At 40.3% G+C, this 19,171-nt stretch overlaps 1 protein-coding gene across 1 annotated transcript in view; it reads left to right on the forward strand.

Moving 5' to 3' along the window:
• Nucleotides 1-9,432, forward strand: part of DRD3 (dopamine receptor D3) — a 28,230-nt gene extending 18,798 nt beyond the window's left edge. The window contains exons 6-7 of the mRNA XM_081859743.1: nucleotides 5,695-6,037; nucleotides 6,485-9,432. Coding sequence (XP_081715869.1) covers nucleotides 5,695-6,037; nucleotides 6,485-6,681 — 540 coding nt within the window. The 3' untranslated portion in view covers nucleotides 6,682-9,432. The remainder of the gene's footprint in view (nucleotides 1-5,694; nucleotides 6,038-6,484) is intronic.
• The last annotated feature ends 9,739 nt before the right edge of the window (nucleotides 9,433-19,171 follow it).

A 19,171-nucleotide genomic window follows, 5' to 3' on the forward strand; every position in this document is an offset into this window, starting at 1 on the left:
TCATTTCTGCACCTCCTGTGCCTCTTCCTCATATGGCGTCTGCTCAGCTCCCATAAACTACTGCAGCTGTTGTTTCCTTGCAGCTGTTGTTAAGACTACAGCTCCCACCTGGAGGTACCACATGGGCTGCTTTTGGCCTTCTGCAATGCATTCACTCTGTCTAACCTCATGTCCTACTTGTGGGCTCTCCATAGGCCTCTGGCAGGATACTAGTAAACCTTTAGTCAGACCCAAAACCACACTTTTCATGTTCTAAGAATGGAAGGGGTTTCTTAATTTCTTCCTCTCTGGTTATTTGTTTTAGTCAGACTCACCCCTCAGTTGGAACAGATGCTTTTCCCCACCCCACCCTGCTGAGTGGGCAATAAGACATGGGCATATCTGCTCAGAACAACTTTGCAGGGTTTTGAATATGCAAAGCCGATTTGAGCATAGCATTAACAGAGGAGCAGCTGAAAGTGTTTACCAATCATGAGCAATGATGGATCTGTTAGTCTTCATATCAGCTATTTCCAGCTCTACTGGAATTATTCACTTATGTGGTAACAAGCACTAGTGAAATAAATTACTTGCCTTTGAACTACTAATTTTACTACTTACTTTTGGGAACAAGTATTTTATTTACTAGTTTCAGGTTCATAGACCTAAATGGGTATCATAAGGTAGCAAATAAGGTATCAAATATCTCTGTTGGGAACACAGAATGCCATCAGGACTGCTGCAGCAAGTGCAACCTCAGGCAATAAAAGCTACAAGAGATTATGCACCCACTTTAGTGGTTAGTTTTTGTTATGAATAAAGTTTCTGACCACTAATTTCAGTCGAAACACACATTATTTAAAGCACAGGTATTTTAAATATCAGATATACTGCCCCTACCCTAAGGAAGAAATTACATATACAATTTGCAACACTATATGGGTTAAGTTAAATATCAGTTTTATACTAACTAGCAGCCAAATAGTGTGATAACAGAGGGTTTAGAGTGTCGAACTAGAACTGAGGAAATTCAGATTTAAAATCCCACTCAGCCATGAAGCTCACTGGACAAACTTGGGCCAGTCACAATTTCTTCTTTGTAACCTCACCAGGTTGTTATGAGGATAAAACTGGGAAGGGGGAAGCCAAGTCTGCTGCTTTGAGCTCTTTTTTTTTTAAAAAAAATAATTTTTATTAATTTTCATAAACAAAAACACACAAAAAGACATACACAAACAACACATGACTTCCCCATACCTCCCCTTCACTGCACCCTTGTTTCCAATTTTTTAGCAATCCTTCATTCCATTTTTATATTTAACTTCCCTCAGGTTTTCTTAACTTAAACATTTACAGCTGTAATTCTCTGTTTCTTACCCCTTGACATTTTATCAGTCTGAAATTTTACAGCAGTTCTTAAGATATATTTTGAGGACTTCCGGGTTAGCGCGAACGGCTAATGGCGGATTCCCTCCGAGCTCCGGAGGGAATCGGCTCTACTGAGGACGGGTCTTGCCGTGCCGGCGACACGGGGACCCTCAGAAACCGCAGGCGCGGAAGCCTGCGGACTTGGTGACTCGGTGGGCACCTTAAGCGCCCTCCCCGACCCACGAAGAGCCTTTTTAAAGGCTGTGGAGAGGGTACGGAGAGTGGCGTGGTGCTGAGAGTAGACCGCTACCTCAGTGGAGTGAAGCCGCAAGCCATGGCCGGAGAGCGCTGACTTTCTTCCCAAAATTTGGACTGGATAACAAAGGACCCGTGAGTAGTGGAATTTGGACTTTAAAAATTTTATCCTGTGAATTCGGCACGATCGGGGGATGTGTTAAAGGGAAGTCCGCACCCCCTCTACTTATAGACGATTTAAAGCAAGGAACGGAGAATTAAGGCGGAATGAATATTGTTTTGATGATTTAAAAGTTTTTCACAAATTTGATAGAAGAAGATTTTGTGCTGGAGAGAAAGGGAATTTTGGAACTTTGTGTGTAATCCCCCCCCCAAAACCCGGGAGTGTCCTATTTGGGTGCCGGAGGAAGAAGTGAAAGGAGTTTGACAGCTGTCAAAGAAGCTGTCAAACGGGCGGACAAAGTAAGAATTTTGTTATTTAACAACTCTTGGAATTAAAGCTGATACATTTGGACTGAGGCGATTGGAAACAAAGTATTGATAATAACAAAGTAACAGATTATTGGAAAAGGACTATTAAATAATTGAAAGCCCCCTAGGGGGAATTAGTGACAATACAATGGCTGCAGAGGGAAAATTACTGGCGGAGATAGAAAAAATGTTCTTTCTCGTGGGAATCCTGCAGGAGCAGAGTATGGCTCTGAGTAAAGTTTTTATGACCTTGAATTCTGAAACAAACAACTCTGCTGAATGCACAAAGGAGACGCATGATAAAAACTCTGCAGCTGAGCAGGAAGAGATGCCTTTGGAATTGACAGAGAAGAAAGAAGGAGTTCAGACACTACAAGTGGAAAATATCAACCAGGAATCTGCATTGTTAGAGCATGAGCAAGAAGACCTTTGGATTACAAACCTGCGAAAGATGAGAAAGAAGAAGAGAGAAGTCCCTGGAGTACTTGGAATATTAAAACTAAAAAGAATAAAGCAACATGATTGGGACTTTCCTCTTGAGTATGGAAAACTAGATGGTCTTTCGCAGCAAACACTCTTTAACATTCTGGATGAAAGAAAATATGATGTGACTCTGACTGAACTCCTTCGGGGTCTTAGGATCAACAAAGAGGACTATCAATATAGTTGGCAGAGAGGGACTGACAGAGAATCAGACGCCTCGGACGTGAGAAATCCGGGCTAAGAACTATTTTTTGTTTGTTTCTTTTTTGGACATTTGTCTGGGAAGGGACAGAAACCGGGGCGGGGGGGGAGAGAATAGAACTATAAAATGTTATGTTTTGTTTTACTTGGTCAATGTGACCTATAATTAATATAATAAAGGGAAAATTTGTGGAGGGGAAGTTAGATCGACCTTAAAAAAAAGAAATTAATGATTATAAGAGAATTGGATAAGTTGAATATAGATAAACAAAAAGAATTTAATTTTTAAAAAACAATATGAATATCTTTAAGAGGTTAGGTAAGAACTTGCTGAATTAATTTTGGAACTGGGATATAAGAGGAGGGGGTGGGGGGAAGTCAATGAAAGTGGGTAAAGAAAATTAGGGTATGTAATTGTATTTGTGTGTTTGTGTGTTCTTGTCTTTGTGTGTGTGTTTGTTGTTATAAAATGTAAAAACCCAATAAAAATTATTTTTTTAAAAAAAAGATATATTTTGAATTTTTCCCAGTCCTCTTCCACTGTCTCTCTCCTCTGATCACGGATTCTGCCGGTCATCTCTGCCAGTCCCATAAATTCAGTCACCTTCGTCTGCCATTCTTCCAGAGTAGGTAATTCTTGCATCTTCCAATACTTTGCCAAAAGGATTCTTGCTGCTGTAGTTGCATACATTAAAAATGTCCTATCTTTCTTTGGTACCAATTGGCCGACCATGCCCAAGAGAAAAGCCTCCGGTTTCTTTGCAAATGTCCACTTAAGGATTTTCTTAATTTCATTATAGATCATTTCCCAGTAGGCCTTAATCTTTGGGCAGGTCCACCAAAGGTGGTAGAAAGTTCCTTCACATTCGTTACATTTCCAGCATTTATTATTGGGCAAATGGTATATCTTTGCAAGCTTGACTGGGGTCATGTACCACCTATAGATCATTTTCATTATATTTTCTTTCAAGGCACTACATGCCGTAAATTTAAGGCCTGTGGTCCATAACTGTTCCCAGTCAGCAAACATGATATCATGACCTAAGTCTTGTGCCCATTTGATCATAGCTGATTTAACCGTTTCATCCTGTGTATTCCATTTCAGCAACAAGTTATACATTTTAGACAGATTCTTAGTATTGGTCTCTAACAATTCTGTTTCCAATTTTGACCTCTCCTTCTGAAATCCTAGTTTCCTGTCCTGCTTAAAAGTCTCATTTATCTGATAATAATGTAACCAGTCTCGAACCTTGGATTTTAGTTTCTCAAAGCTCTGTAATTTAACCTTTTCACCATCATATTCTATAATTTCACAATATTTTGGCCAATTAGAGTTCATGTTAAGTTTTTTCACCGCTCTAGCTTCCATTGGTGACAACCATCTGGGTGTTTTACTTTCCAACAAATCCTTATATCGATTCCAAACATTATACAAAGCTTTCCTGACAATATGATTTTTAAAGCCTTTATAAACCTTTGCCTTGTCATACCATAAATATGCATGCCAGCCAAAATTATTATCATACCCTTCCAGGTCTAAAATGTCTGTATCCTCAAGAAGTAGCCATTGCTTCAACCAGCAGAAAGCTGCTGCTTCATAGTAAAGTCTTAAGTCCGGCAGAGCAAAACCCCCCCTATCTTTTGCATCAGTCAAAATCTTAAATTTTATTCTGGGCTTTTTGCCCTGCCAGACAAATTTGGATATATCTTTCTGCCACTTCTTGAAACAGTCCATCCTATCCAGAATTTGTAATGTCTGAAATAAAAACAACAATCTCGGCAATACATTCATCTTGATAACAGCAATTCGGCCTAACAAGGAGAGTCTCAACCTAGACCATATGTCAATATCTTTCTTAACTTCCGACCAACATTTCTCATAATTATCTTTAAATAAATTCACATTCTTAGATGTTAAATTCACCCCCAGATATTTCACTTTTTTTGTTATTTCCAAACCAGTTTCCCTTTGGAAACTATCTTTTTTCCCCCGTCGTTAAGTTTTTTTCCAGCACCTTTGTCTTCTGTTTATTTAATTTAAAACCTACCACTTGACCAAATATTTCAATTATTTCTAAAACTCTTTTTGTACTGGCTTCTGGCCTTTGCAGAGTCAAAACTAGGTCATCTGCAAATGCTCTTAACTTATAATGTTTAGCTCCGAGCTGTATTCCTTCAACCAGCTGGTCCCTTCTAATCATATTCAATAACACCTCCAGGACCGATATAAACAATAGAGGGGATATTGGGCATCCCTGTCGTGTCCCTTTTTCTATTGAGATCTCATCCATAACTACACCATTCACGATTAATTTAGCTTTTTGCTCAGAGTATATTGCACCTATACCGTTTTCAAAGTTTTGGCCTACCCCCATCCCTTGGAGATTCCTCTTCATAAAGCTCCAAGAAATATTGTCAAAGGCTTTCTCCGCATCCACAAAAATCAAAACTGCTTTTCTATTTATGTCAGTCTCCAATAGTTCCAAAATGTCTATAATGTTCCTCACATTGTCTGACATATGTCTCCCTGGGAGAAAGCCTGTTTGGTCCTTATTGCTTTGAGCTCTTTTGAGGAAAAAGCAAGATATAAAAAAGGTTTTGTTTGTTATGCTATCTATTTTTGTGTTTTCATATTGTAAACCGCCCTGTGATCTTCGGATTACACTTTGGTGTCACAGAGAGAGAGAGAGAGAGAGAGAGAGAGAGAGAGAGAGAGATTTATAACAGGTCAGTGGAACCCTACAAGTTTTGCATAACAAAGGTCCCAGGATCAGTCCCAGATAAGGCTGGGGAGAATTTCTGCCTGAAACCCTAGAGAGATGTTTCTAGTCCGTGTCAACAATATTATGCTAAAATGACCGGTGTTCTGGCTTGGTCTAAGGCAGCTCCCCATCTTTCTAAGTGGTTCCTGATTCTTGTTGGCCTCTTGTTTTTCAGCAACATACAGAAAGGAAAGCTTTGCACCAGAAGCTTCCCAGCGCACTCTTGTGTTGTTTGCAGCTAAAGAGTTCAGGCCAAAGGCTGCCTGCTGAGAAGAAGCCCCTGACGCCCACAGAACTGCAGCAATATTGCAGTTTCTGCCACGAAGTTTCCATCTCCAGTACAGGGGATAGAGAGGTTGTTGATCTAAAGGTGAGGACAAAAGTCAAAGAACAAAGTTTAGAAGTACGCAAACTCAACAATGGCAAAACAGCAACCTCTTTGAAGCTACCATCTCAGCAGCATCGGACAATACAGCTCAGAGAGAGGAAAGCCACACAAATGCTAGCTATTGTTCTTGGTAAGTATTTTTGCTCCTTTTGAAAGAACAGGCTGTGCAAGAATGAGGACCCAACTGAATATTACATGGCAGACATATATAACAGGTTTGAGGTTTTGTTTTTTGTTTTAACAAAAGCAGCTGCAGCAGGCTACAAATTTGGTTGGAGGAACCACAGAGAGGAAGAGTGCTTTTAAAAAATTACACTTAAAAAGCTTGTTGTCTGCAGTTTCAATGTAAATCTACATTTTGCTTTAAAATATTTCTCTTCTACTTTCTTTCCTCCTTTATCATTATTTCCACGTGGCTAAATAGCCAAGAGACTTTCAAAGATGTTTCTTTAGTTATGTGTGAGGATGCCCTGAAAATAATGGAAAGAACTATGAATTGGCTCTCAGGTGGGCAGATTGAGCCAAAGCCCTTCTGAGCCAAAGTGATGGTGACATCTCATTTTCTTTCTCATTCTAGGGACTTTCATAGTCTGCTGGCTGCCATTCTTTTTGACACACATACTGAATACCCATTGCAAAGCTTGCCACATCTCCCCAGAGTTGTACAGTGCTACCACATGGCTTGGGTATTTCAACAGTGCCCTCAACCCTGTCATCTACACCACCTTCAACAATGAGTTCCGTAAAGCTTTCCTCAAGATCCTGAATTGCTGAAAACTCGGAGAGCAACACAGCATTACATACTATGTGGGTGCTGCAGATAAACACACCTGAATGGATTTTCTCAATCAACAGTGAGGAAAAAACAACATGGGACCCAGTTTTGCATCGGTTTTTCTTTAGCAGCTACTATGAGAGATACTTTTCACAATAGCAGAATCCATCTGTTCTGTGTTAGACACTGGTGCAGAAAGAACCATGAAATTGCTTTAAAGTTTTGCATCCATGAGAAGCACACATTATGAGACTGTCTGAATAGTTCCAGGATGCAGCATTATTGTGCCTGCCTGTAGGACACTTTGAAAGGAAAAAACTGTATGACTCCTTCTGCCATAGATACCTCTAAGTAGCATATATTTGACTATGAACAGTTCTGAAGAGATTCCTATTAGGAGGGATCAGGAGAGGAACATCTGATGTGTTTGCACTCAGTGTTTGAAGTATAGCACAGTCATTAGCTGCACATAGCCAACTGTGACTTACAAAGCAAATGTGAGTTCACACAGTTCAAAAAGTTGAGATCTGTGCACTACTATTTATCTAAACATATCACACTGGCCAGTATAACACATGCAAAGATTCCTTGGAGTTAACTGGTTTCACACACCAAAATAACAGCTAAAAATGTAAGTAATTATATTTCAGTACTATAAATAATTGAAATACATATAGTAGATAATGCCAGACACAGTAAAAAGAACAGCTTTACCAACAAATAAAACAAACATTCTAGATTTACGCTAATACATTAAAACGTCATTGTATATTCTTTGACTCTTTCCAACATTCACTTTACTTGGAAATAAGTCAAAGTTTTTCAGTGGTACTTCCAAGGATTAACATGTTTAATCGGAAGTATATTTCACTGTGTTTGATAAGTCATGTAAATCTGAATAGGATTGCAGCCTCAAGATTTAAGGCTCTGGACAAATATCACAACACATTGTTTCCTTGTCTGAAAGGTGGCATATAAATATTTTAAAACACAGTATAAGTCTTCAAGACAGTTTTCATACAAAAGATTCAAAAATACAATATCAACAACTAACGAAGCTTCTAAAAACCTCTTCCAACAACATTAATAACACAACATTCATAAAACATCAAGTTCATGATGCGAAACAAGAATTCCGCAAGACCACCAATTAGCAGAAACAGATGGAAAAGAGATTTCCCAGTCAAAGAAGGTGCTATCCTATATAAGCGTTTCAGAAAGACTAGAGCATGGCCGCATTCCGGATATTTGCTAGCCCATATGCTAGCGTTATATAGTTCCAATTGAAATAGAGTTTCCCAGTTACTGTGACTTTCATTATATTGGTAGTAGTTTTCAGGTTGAAAACAGGTATGCTACATGTTTAGAGTTGTAGAGAAAAAGTGGTTTCAGGGAAACTGGCAAAGTATTCACCTTTTGAACAAAAGCTATTCTGTTGTGTGAAAACCTAGAAAGGGGGATTTATCCCACAAACACAAAATGTATGTGTTTCCATAAAAGGATTCTGGAAGTGCTCAGTGGATCTGCAGCAAAATTCAAAAAAAGTTTATGGCATTTGAGAAGCACAGATCTGATTTAATTTAACAAAAGTATCACATGGATCTTGGAATGCCAATTCTAAGCTCTTAAAATTCTTCTTAGTTCTTAGCTGCCTAGCCCAAGACTGACCTGGTTCTTTGTGACATCAGAGTAGCTAAGCCAATTGCATCCTGAGTGGCCATAACATCTTCACTTGAAAGACAAGCAGCAGAACAGCTCAAGAAATCGGAGCTGACTTGACAGCCTATCAAACAATAACATCAAAAGATGCAGGGCAGATGAGAAGATCAGTCCAAGTCCAAGAAGGGCATGGAGAAGAATGTAAATACAGCTCATTCACTGTTGTGGCTTTTGCTAGCGGGTGTGGACTTGGTCAACAGCTGAACATTGTACACAAGCAATGCTTTATACATTCACCAAGGCTCTGATCCTGAATTGCAGTCCATGTTTTTGAACTTTAATAATGCTTTCTATCCAGACAGCAAATTAAATTCACAGAAGGCAGCAGATACCCCTTAACCATTTTTAATAAATAGATACAGAACCAAGCTTAAAGTTAATACTGTATATTTTCCAACCTGTCTCCTGTTATATTTGATTTCATTCTTATAACAGTTGGATATATTGCTGCACATATACCCAATCTCTGAATGCTAAGAGATTCTGAGGGTTCCAGCCCCCGGTTCATGTTTCCTTTTTGGAATGAGGCATAGCGGAGACTGTGGTGTCTCTATGACCCTCTCTTGCTGCTCATGAGGAAGTTGGCCTTATATTTTAACCATGATTGGGTCTAGGGATTCTGGAGGCTTGATTAAATTCTAACACTTCCTGGGTCCAGGAATTGAAAAGTGTCTAGCACTCACACACTCATAACAGTATTATAGAGAAAGTTCATAGCTTTACTTGTCATTCAAGTACAGAATGTGTTTTGTTTGTTAATCACAGGGCAACAGCATTCCCTTAGTGTAACCATTTTTATCAGTAAATCAAGCCAAGTGGGGGGAGGGGGAAAGCTATCAGTTACATTGAGTTTTATATTCAGCTTTCTTAAAGCAAAGGATCAGCCAGAAATTGAAACTGTGTTGCTACCATATGACTTTTTATCAAACATACAGTGTAGATAATTTTGGTTGGATGTCTGTTCATGACATATATTTCTCAAGGCATATATTTCTGAGTACCTGAATAAACATCTTCGTTCTTGGAATAGATGTACTGGAATGAGACATTCATCTTTGAGAGGCAGTAACTTGTTGTTGTTGTTGGTATCCATCTGTCTCGAGAGACAATGGAGTGCGCCTCCGGGTAGGAAGTCAAACAGCTGCATTAGCAGCACCAACGTTTCCTCCTTGGGGTACAAGCCTGAGTAGTGTGTATGGAGATCCTGGGCTTCCCAGACAACAAGACCCCACTCTCAGCCTTGCTGATATGGCCCAAAGGAAAGTAGAGCAATATGTTTGGCACCAGCTTGGCTGCAGGGCTTGCCATCCAACCATCTTAGGGACTCCATTCCTGATTTGTGTAGGGTTTACTCCTTAACCTTTTCATCTCCCAAAGATATTCCACGAGGCAGTGGAGGTTTAGGATTAGTTTTCCTTCTAGATGGGCTACCTTCCCAGGTTGATGAGCCCCATCTGCCCCTCACTTCTCTCTACAACACATGCAAAAACTGCCTTCTTGACCATTGGCCCCACTATTGGTCTTGTAGGCAGTTTAATTACCCATAGCTGTCAACCTTCCCTTTTTTTGTGGGAAATTTCCTTGTTCCAGCGCCGTTTCCCGCTGCTTCCCACTGCTATCCCAGATTGTTAGATATCCCGTAGACTGTCCCCAGGACAGGTGAGGCTGCTGATCCCTTATTTTCGAGGCTGCTGATCCCTTATTTTCAAATCTGAAAGGTGACAACTATGATTACTTCTTGTCATATTTTTAACCACCAGTTCCTCCACACTCCCTGAGAGGTAAAAGAACAGATTTCCCTCCAGTGCTTTCAATATATTGTATGTTTGTCTATGGAATAGTGATTCTAATCTATGCTGGTTGGCTGTCAATAAAAAAAGTAGAGGAGGTAGTTATTCCAAAACAGCTAATATGGAATAAAATAGTTTGAAACTGTGAATGTGCACCGTGGGTAGAAAATAACGAAGCTCCCTTTTGAAAACCTCAGTTTGAAATAATCTGCTAAACTGATTTCATGCTGCATCTTATTGAGGTATCTATCAGTCAGTATCACTGACTAGTATCTTTCTGTGTCCTGGCTTCTGGTGTTATGGGAAATACAGTAAAAAACCACAGTTCAGTCTTGAGGTGTGCACTTCATATCCACTGAACTCTTGTAGAGCCCATATTCACCATTAGATTGCTCTTCTCTGAAGAAGCAACTCAGGGCTAATGCAATGTGGAATCTGGCTCCTTTTGCCGAATGTTCTCCCTGAGGTAATGTCAACACATTTCACAAAGTTACTAGTACAGTGGCTGGCTTGATGCTTTAGGTGCTCCTGTTCAGGCTCGTGGTTGAGCCTGAGATCAAAACTGTCTACATTGCTAGCTGGGTATATTTATATACTTGCCACCTGAACCTGTCAATCTATCATTGCCCTTGCCCGTGCTGCAGTTCTTCTGAGAAGTGCTTTTTAATATTAATTAACTAGATTCTGCTTTTTAATGTTTAAAGGAAACATTCTCTTCAGTTCTGTTTCCTAATGGATGCCATGGGGAGAGAACCCTTAAAAAGAATGCCAACAATGAATACAATAAATGTGTTAAATGTATTTGTAGACTCTTACTCCTTTTCTTACTTATTACATTTTTATCCTACCTTTCCTCCAAGAAGCTAAAGGGGGCATACATGATTCTTTTATCTGCTTTTATCCTCACAACAACCCTGTGAGGTGGGTTAGGCTGAGAGACTATCTAGCTCAGGGTCACACAGCGAGCTGCATAGGGATTCAAACCCTGGTCTCCCACGTCCTAGTAATACACTCTAACCACTACACCACAACGAACAGGTTGATTCCCACCTTGCAAAAGAAACCTATTTTACAAGAAAGAGGGAAAGTTTCAGTGCTCAGTTTCTCTGGTGTTGCTCCAATATCAGATCTCAGGATCTGTATTAGAGGCTGTTACATAGTTATCAGGCGGAATACCATATTTTAATTTATGTAAAACAGTTTAATGTGCCAAGTGCATTAATTATACTTATATAATTATTATGGTGAAAGAGGTGGGAGCCCTGAATGAAATCCACAAGCCCCAGACCTCCTCACTGTTGTAATCAAAGTATGTCTGCATAGACTTTTAAAAGTGTAACAAACCTGTGGGTCTACAGAAAAGGTAATGGGGACGGGTCCCATCTGCCTCCCTCTGTAATTAAGGCATGGATAATTAATGCTTCTCAGCACAGACAGACCATGTCACCATGGGAAATTGAATATTTGTGACTGGGGAGTAGGACTTAGCCAATCAGAGGCTTGGAACGTCAACGGAGGCTTGAGCAATGGCATTTCTGTTTTTGCAAACTAAGCAGTATCAAAAATTAAACACAACAAAGTAAACCTCAGTCAGTATGTCAGGTGTTCTCCTGAGAAATTAGTGTCTGCTGCTAATAACAGTCAAGTCTATGCATATATAGGGTAATCTCCCCCAAGAGGTTCATAAAGGCAGACTGCTCCTGCTCCTACCTGTTCAAACTGTTGTAATGCTCTGTCCTTGCACAATGTAGGCCCAATACCAGAAGATTCCTTATTTCACCCTAGGCTTGAACCATGGCCTGCTTAACACATCACATTAAAGCCATAGTTAAAAATGAACTATGGTTTACTGTGAGCAGGCAGCGTGCTGGTACAAGCTGCTGAAGTCTGCTCCTCTTTACCTGTTGCGTAACTAAGAAACACGCCAGAGTCTGGTTTCTCATGATGTCTGAACCTGGGCTTGTGGCGTGTTTATCTACAAGAATGTAAGAGCATGAAAAGACTCTTGTTTGATGAGGTCACAGGCCAATGTAGTCCAGCTTCCTGTTCTCACAATGGCTAACTAGATGCCTATGGGAAATTTGCAAGCAGGACCTACCTGAGTGCAACAGCACGCTCCTCACTTGTGATTCCCAGCAACTGATCTCAGAGGCATACTTTGTCTGAAGGTGGAGGTAGAAGATAGCCATCATGGCTAGTAGCCAGTTATAATGTTATCCTCCATGAACTAATAAGTTTTGTTTTGGGCTGACTGTTCATGGTTTACTTGGGGGAAATGAACCACAAGCCCAGATTTGGGTGACTCTTGCTTGCTTACTGGTAGCATGGCAGCAATACGAATGGGGAAGGAGTGGAGTGATAACTTTTCAGCAACATGAACCAACACACTGTTCATTCACATTGAAGCAGTTTGTTTGCAACTATGCTTTAATTTAACATGTGAACTGGGCTAATGAATAGAGCAATCTAAAATAATAAAAACTAACAAAGACAGGTGCAATTTATTAGACCAGCTGAAACAATTCGCAGAGGCTAATAGAACAGTTAACCTGTGTCCAACTCTGGGCACCACAATTTAGGAAGGATGTTGACAAGCTGAAAGATGTGCAAAGGAGGGCAACCAAGATGATTAAGGGTCTGGAAACCAAGCCTTAAAAGGAACAGTTGAAGGCGTTGGGTATGTTTGGCCTGGAAAAAAAGAGACCGAGAGGAGATATGATAGTCATATTCCAATATATCCCCATGGAAGAGGGAACAAGCTTGTTTTCTCCTGCTCTGGAGGGTGGGATTCGAATCACTGGCTTCAAGTTACAAGAAAGGAGATTCCAACTAAACATCAGGAAGAACTTTCTGTCAGTAAGAGTTGTTCAACAGGGGAATGTTCTCCCGCAGGAGGTTGTAGACTCTCCTTCCTTGGAGGTTTTTAAACAGAGATTGGATGGTCATCTGTCATGGATGCTTTAGCTGAGAGTCCTGCATTAATAGTTATTTGCAAATGTTTTATGTGGCTTCTATGAACCCCCATGTAGATCTAAATCCCCGTTTCCAGATTTGGGTGTTGTTTGTTTGTTTGTTTTTACATTCTCGAGTGGCATTCTATGACATAATACTATGATATATAAGGGTCTGGTGACCTCTGTTCCAGTGTATCTGAAGAAGTGTGCATGCACACAAAGCTCATACCAATAACAAACTTAGCTGGTCTCTAAGGTGCTACTGGAAGGATTTTTTATAATACTATGAATTACAATTCCCAAGAGGGTTTACAATAAGGCCCGTGTGCACAGCCCCAACAATGTGCATATAGCAATGTTATGAACTAGGAACAGAGTCTCAGAAAATAGGCATTTCCCCCCAATACTTGCTGAGAAAGAGCATAACTAATTATTGAATAACAGATAGGTAGCCGTGTTGGTCTGTCATGGTCAAAACAAAATAAAAAAATTCCTTCCAGTAGCACCTTAAAGACCAACTGAGTTAGTTCTAGGAATAAGTTCTAAATAAAGCTGAGTGCAGTTCACCCATCATGCGTTGTACAAAATGTCTGCTGTCTTACTATCAACTGGGGAACCAGATTATGCCAATGAAATATATTACAATTCACTATAATTCACATTTGCTTGCTCACACAAACAGCTATGCTGTAAACTGAGACACTTTTCTAGTCAATTTTATTTCTGCTTCTACCATGTAGGCATATGAATATGAAGATTAAGTCAAGTTAAATATTCCTTTCTCTGTATGCCTGGAGGTGTTTTGCCTTATTGGACCTTTCTGGGATAAAATAGGTTGGGACTGGCAAGTGTTAATGTTGGTGTTTGTGAGAAAATGGCTCTTGAAAGTAAGATGAATAGTTCATTATCCCAGCCATTCGAAAGCCATTAGAGAAATGCAGAGAAATACAAAACATGGGGCAGCATCTTCAACAATGCTATGTGGCCTGTATTAACCCCTTCCTATCTCACTGCCCCTCTGGTTTAAATATGGTGGCAGCTAAAAACCTATAGCACAATGTTTTTTTGTTTTGTAATAAACCTAGTGTTGCATTTTCTTGGAAACTGGCAGCAACATACCTGGTAAATTTGTGCAGTTTATCAGTTGCATCTGAATGATTTACATGGGATTGAGGGGAACCTGAATTTGAAGCAGGAAAATAGCTGGCAGGGGAAAGATTAAACCTCTCTGCTGTCAATAGCCCCATCCCAAAGCACCATTTCCCCCGCAAAAAGTTTTTGGACATATACCATGCATGTGCTTACACATTATGTGTCATTAACTGCTAAGGATAAATTAGAGGCATAAAGGTTGTACCACGTAGATTGATTAGTCAACGAGATGGAGTCTATCAGTGGTTGAAGAGCGCACCAAATTGAATCCCTGACCTGGGACAAACCCCAAACCTGCCTTCCCCATTGCTCTCCTGGTTCTCTGGAGACTAGCAGAGAAAGTGAATTAGGAACTGTGGGAGGGAGGAAGCAGAGCACGCTTGCTGTAGGTGGACCAGGTATCTTGCTACACACACACAAACCTGAAAGCCAACCCTTAACGAAGATTCTGTATTGCTTACATTTTGGAGCCCCCACCCTTTCCACCCCCAAGAAAGGGAGAGCAGAAAAATACTGCAGATCCAACAAGGTAATTTATGAAATCGATCCTAACATAATTACCTGAATGTCTCTGGAAGACAGCCAAGATGCTGTCAAATTGGTGTTGTGGGCCTGACCTTTCTTGGCTACCTACCCCAGGAATCATTGCCAGTTTTAATAAGCCTACTCTCACAACTATGAGCAAGACTAATTGAACAGTATGGCAGAGTTGTTTTTAATCTGTGAAGAACAGGCCTGCCCTTTACCTCTGCGGCTTCTCTAGCAACAAACTTCTGCTTTCATCAACAGCGAGTAATGTGAAAAAAAGGAGTAGGTGGATTCAGATGAACCTGCACATCAGAGTGATGGATGGGTGACAGCCTTTGCACCAAGCCAATGCAAGTTGGTAGCTGATTATATCTAGAATAAGATTTCATGTCTGGAAGATTTGCTGTGGTGGCTTGAGTGGAAGTTTGCTTCGATTACTTCTGCCATTTGGTCTGCTCTCTGCACACATCAATTCTAGCCAAATGAAAGTTCTAGATTGGATGCTAACTTTGCAAGAGGAAGGGCTTCTGAAAGCAACAGGGTGGATGCTTTGCATGCCTGTGATACAAATTCTGATTGAAATTTGTTTAAGGATTTATAAACCACAAATCCCAGCAAATGTTTCTGAAGCAGTGTACAACAGAAATATAAAAAGAAAGAACATATATTACAAAAATTACAAAATTCCATCTAGTATACAATATAAAACAGCTGAGTCACTTTTCAGGGTAAGTCCTCTTTGGAAGACAAGTTTTCAATTAAGCCAAAATGTTAGGTGCTTGCCTGAGGTCAATATGAAGCTAATTCAGAAGAACAGGAGCTGCAATTAGTTGTTGTAAGGCATAGCTATAGGGCATACTCTTAACAATGACCCATCAGAGTAATGCAATTGTCAGACAGGAGTTTATGGAGGAAGGCAGTCCCTCACATAACCTGGCCCAAGTTGTACAGGAGTTTAAATGCTAAAAGCAAAACCTTGAACTGAGCCCAGCAGCATATTGGCCAGCAGTCGAGTTCTCTTAGCAGAGATGCTATATACTGTTGAGAGGGTGCCCCCCTCAGCAGCCTGTCTGCTGCATTCTGTACCAGCTGCACGTTCCAGACTATGCCCAAGGGAAGCCACACACTGAATGCACTGCAGCAATCCTTAAGCAGTCAAGCTGTCCTGGTCAAGAATGGCTGCAGGTGCCATATGAGCAGAAGCTGGTAAATGCACTTGTAATCACTGAAGCAACCATGCTCAAAGAAGCAGAGACTGATCCAGGAGCAACTTCAAACTGCATACCTGCTTCATCCCATCCCGACAAGGTAACTGGCCTATTTATTGGATACAGGAACCAGTTCGCCACAGAGCCCCCAACTTGCCAGGATTCAAATTCCGTTTATTTGCCCTCAACCAACAAAATGTGATTAGTCCTCTTATTTATCCCTCAGATTGTGTGGGTTATTTTTTCTAGACTGCATCCTCTAGGGACCTCTGGCATTACTGTTTTTTTCTCCATGGAGCCCAGGTTTTACTCCTCTCTTATCTATAATATTTACTTTCATTTTGTATTTGCAATATTTATTTACATACCACTTAATAGTAGGATTAAGGATCATGGCCTAGGACCCTCGTACCTACGGGACCGCCTCTCCTGGTATGCCCCACGGAGAGCCTCAAGGTCCATAAATAGCAACACGCTAGTGGTCACAGGCCCTAAGGAAGTCAGATTAGCCTCAACCAGAGCCAGGGCCTTTTCAACACTGGCTCCGGCCTGGTGGAACGCTCTGCCTCATGAGACCAGGGCTCTGCAGGATCTGTTTTCTTTCCGCAGGGCCTGTAAGACACGAGTTGTTCTACCTGGCCTTTGGCTTGGAGCCAATTTGATTCCCTCCCCCTCTTTTTTTTCTTTCTCCTGTGATGAGGCTGCATTTTGATATTTTAATGTTTCAATATTTTAATGTTGTATTTTAATCTTGTTTTTAAGTTGTATTCATTCAACTTGTTTTTATTATTGCTTGTTAGCCACCCTGAGCCCAGCCTTCGCTGGGGAGGGCGGGGTATAAATAAAAATTATTATATTATCATTATTAATTATTATTATTATTATTATTATTATTATTATTAGTGAAGGTTCTCTAGGTTGTTTACAAGTAAAAAAATTAAAGCCCTAAGATGCAGACATAAAACACAGACATGAAATCTAAAACCGAACAACAGAATAAAAGCAAGAGTAAAGCAAGCAACAGAGAACGACATGCAAAATACTGGGCGATTATGGTTTTGGACTAAATAGCATTCGTTATCATTAATCTTAGTTGTTAAGATTGTGGTATTCAAACTGAGATTACCAGAACGAGGGGCAGTGTTCATGTTTCATTCAACGGTGTTTTAGGAAAGTTAGTCTTTATCTCGCATGGAGATGGCTATCTAACATTTTCCATGTGCCTCCCTCTACATGTATTCCTCAACAGATGAAAAATTAGCACAGAAAACTCTTGTGGATTTCACAAAATCTTTGCATGAATTTTGCAAAGTTACAGAAGTTGTTTGCAAACTTCATGTGAATATATATATATATATATATGAATGTGAGTTTGTGGGTGCCAGAGTTTGTGGGGGCAAGATACCCATTATTCCTGGATTTAGTGTTCAAAGCACATTCCTTCCTTCAAAGACTTTTGGCACAGTAGTTTAGTCCGCACAGAATTACAATTCCCAGCAACTCCCTTTCTAATACTTTTATATTATTACTGAATTTTAAATATATTTCTTGCAACTTTTAACAACCACAGTGCCCAGAATTATTCGGGGGGGGGGGGGAATGTTTTTTTTAAAAATGTGTTTAACAGCATAGTGTATATGTAGCTTTAGTCTCATGTTCTGTACAGAAAACAAGTACCCGGGAATGTATGTAGCATTGTAGCTGGTACAATGACTATTGCTTCAAAATCCATTTTAAACCATTACACACACACACACACACACACACACAGAGAGAGAGAGAGAGAGAGAGAGAGAGAGAGACTTCCAGTGTGAAAAACCGCAGAATTTGTGGGTTGTTGGTGTGTGTTCCATGGATCTTAATAAATTGATAGCAGCATATTCTGCATCTGTATAACTGTATTGTTATACAGTTTCCATAATGTAAGGTATACAGTGGTACCTCGGGTTAAGAACTTAATTTGTTCTGGAGGTCCGTTCTTAACCTGAAACTGTTTTTAACCTGAGGTACCACTTTAGCTAATGGGGCCTCCTGCTGCCACCGCACGATTTCTGTTCTCATCCTGAAGCAAAGTTCTTAACCCGAGGTACTATTTCTGGGTTAGCGGAGTCTGTAACCTGAAGCATCTGTAACCCGAGGTACCACTGTATATGTCTTTTAACGTTATTGGCTTTTTGGCTTATGACTGTTTGCATAGTAAAGGAAACACAAACAAAATAATATGTGGTTGATCAGAGTGAAAGATCTTAAAATTTGGGAGGGGTGGGCAATGAAGTCAACAACTTCAATGAAGTATAATGATTCGACTTCTAAGTCTGGCTCTGGAAAGATACATTGCAATCACTTATTCCACTTATCCCATAGCCCATTTTTTAAAAATAACAATTTTAGAAATGACCATTCAAGGCAGAGGATGGCTAAACTTTATGAGGATTCATTTCTGTAGCTTCTGACTGAAAAGGGAGCAGACAAGTTAATCAAAATTCACTCTACTTAGAAAAGAGAGAATATTTAAATGCTTAATACCTCTTAAATGTTCTGAAGTTTGAGCTTCTGTGTGCATCAGAAGTATTTTCAAAGCTTTATCATCTTGCCAAAGTAGGAACTTTAATGGCTGTTACTTGAAAAATTTCTAGACAGTCCCCAAGGCTTAATTATGAAGGTCTTTAATATAGCAGCTGCTTTATACCCAGTCCATCTAGCTCACTGTTGTGCACTCTGTCAGGCAGTGGCTATCCAGGATTCCAGACTGCAATCTCTCCCAGCTCTACCTGGAGATGCCAGGGATTATTCCCAGGACCTTCTGCATTCAAATCAGATACTCCACCACTGAGCTATGGCCTTTTCATTTCAAAACTACATACGGCATGGAGAAAATGGACAGATAAGTTTATCTCCCTCTATCATAATCATGACACCTGGGGTAAGCCCAATCAAGCTGTATGGACAGAGAAAAGGAAGTTGTTATTTACACAGTGTATAAACTATGGAAAGGGACACGGGTGGCGCTGTGGGTTAAACCACAGAGCCTAGGACCTGCCGATTAGAAGGTCGGCGGTTCGAATCCCTGTGACGGGGTGAGCTCCCATTGCTCGGTCCCTGCTCCTGCCAACCTAGCAGTTTGAAAGCACGTCAAAG

This window comes from Podarcis erhardii (genome assembly GCF_964252035.2).
Source record: "Podarcis erhardii genome assembly, chromosome: 4".
NCBI classification, from domain to species: Eukaryota; Metazoa; Chordata; class Lepidosauria; order Squamata; family Lacertidae; genus Podarcis; species Podarcis erhardii.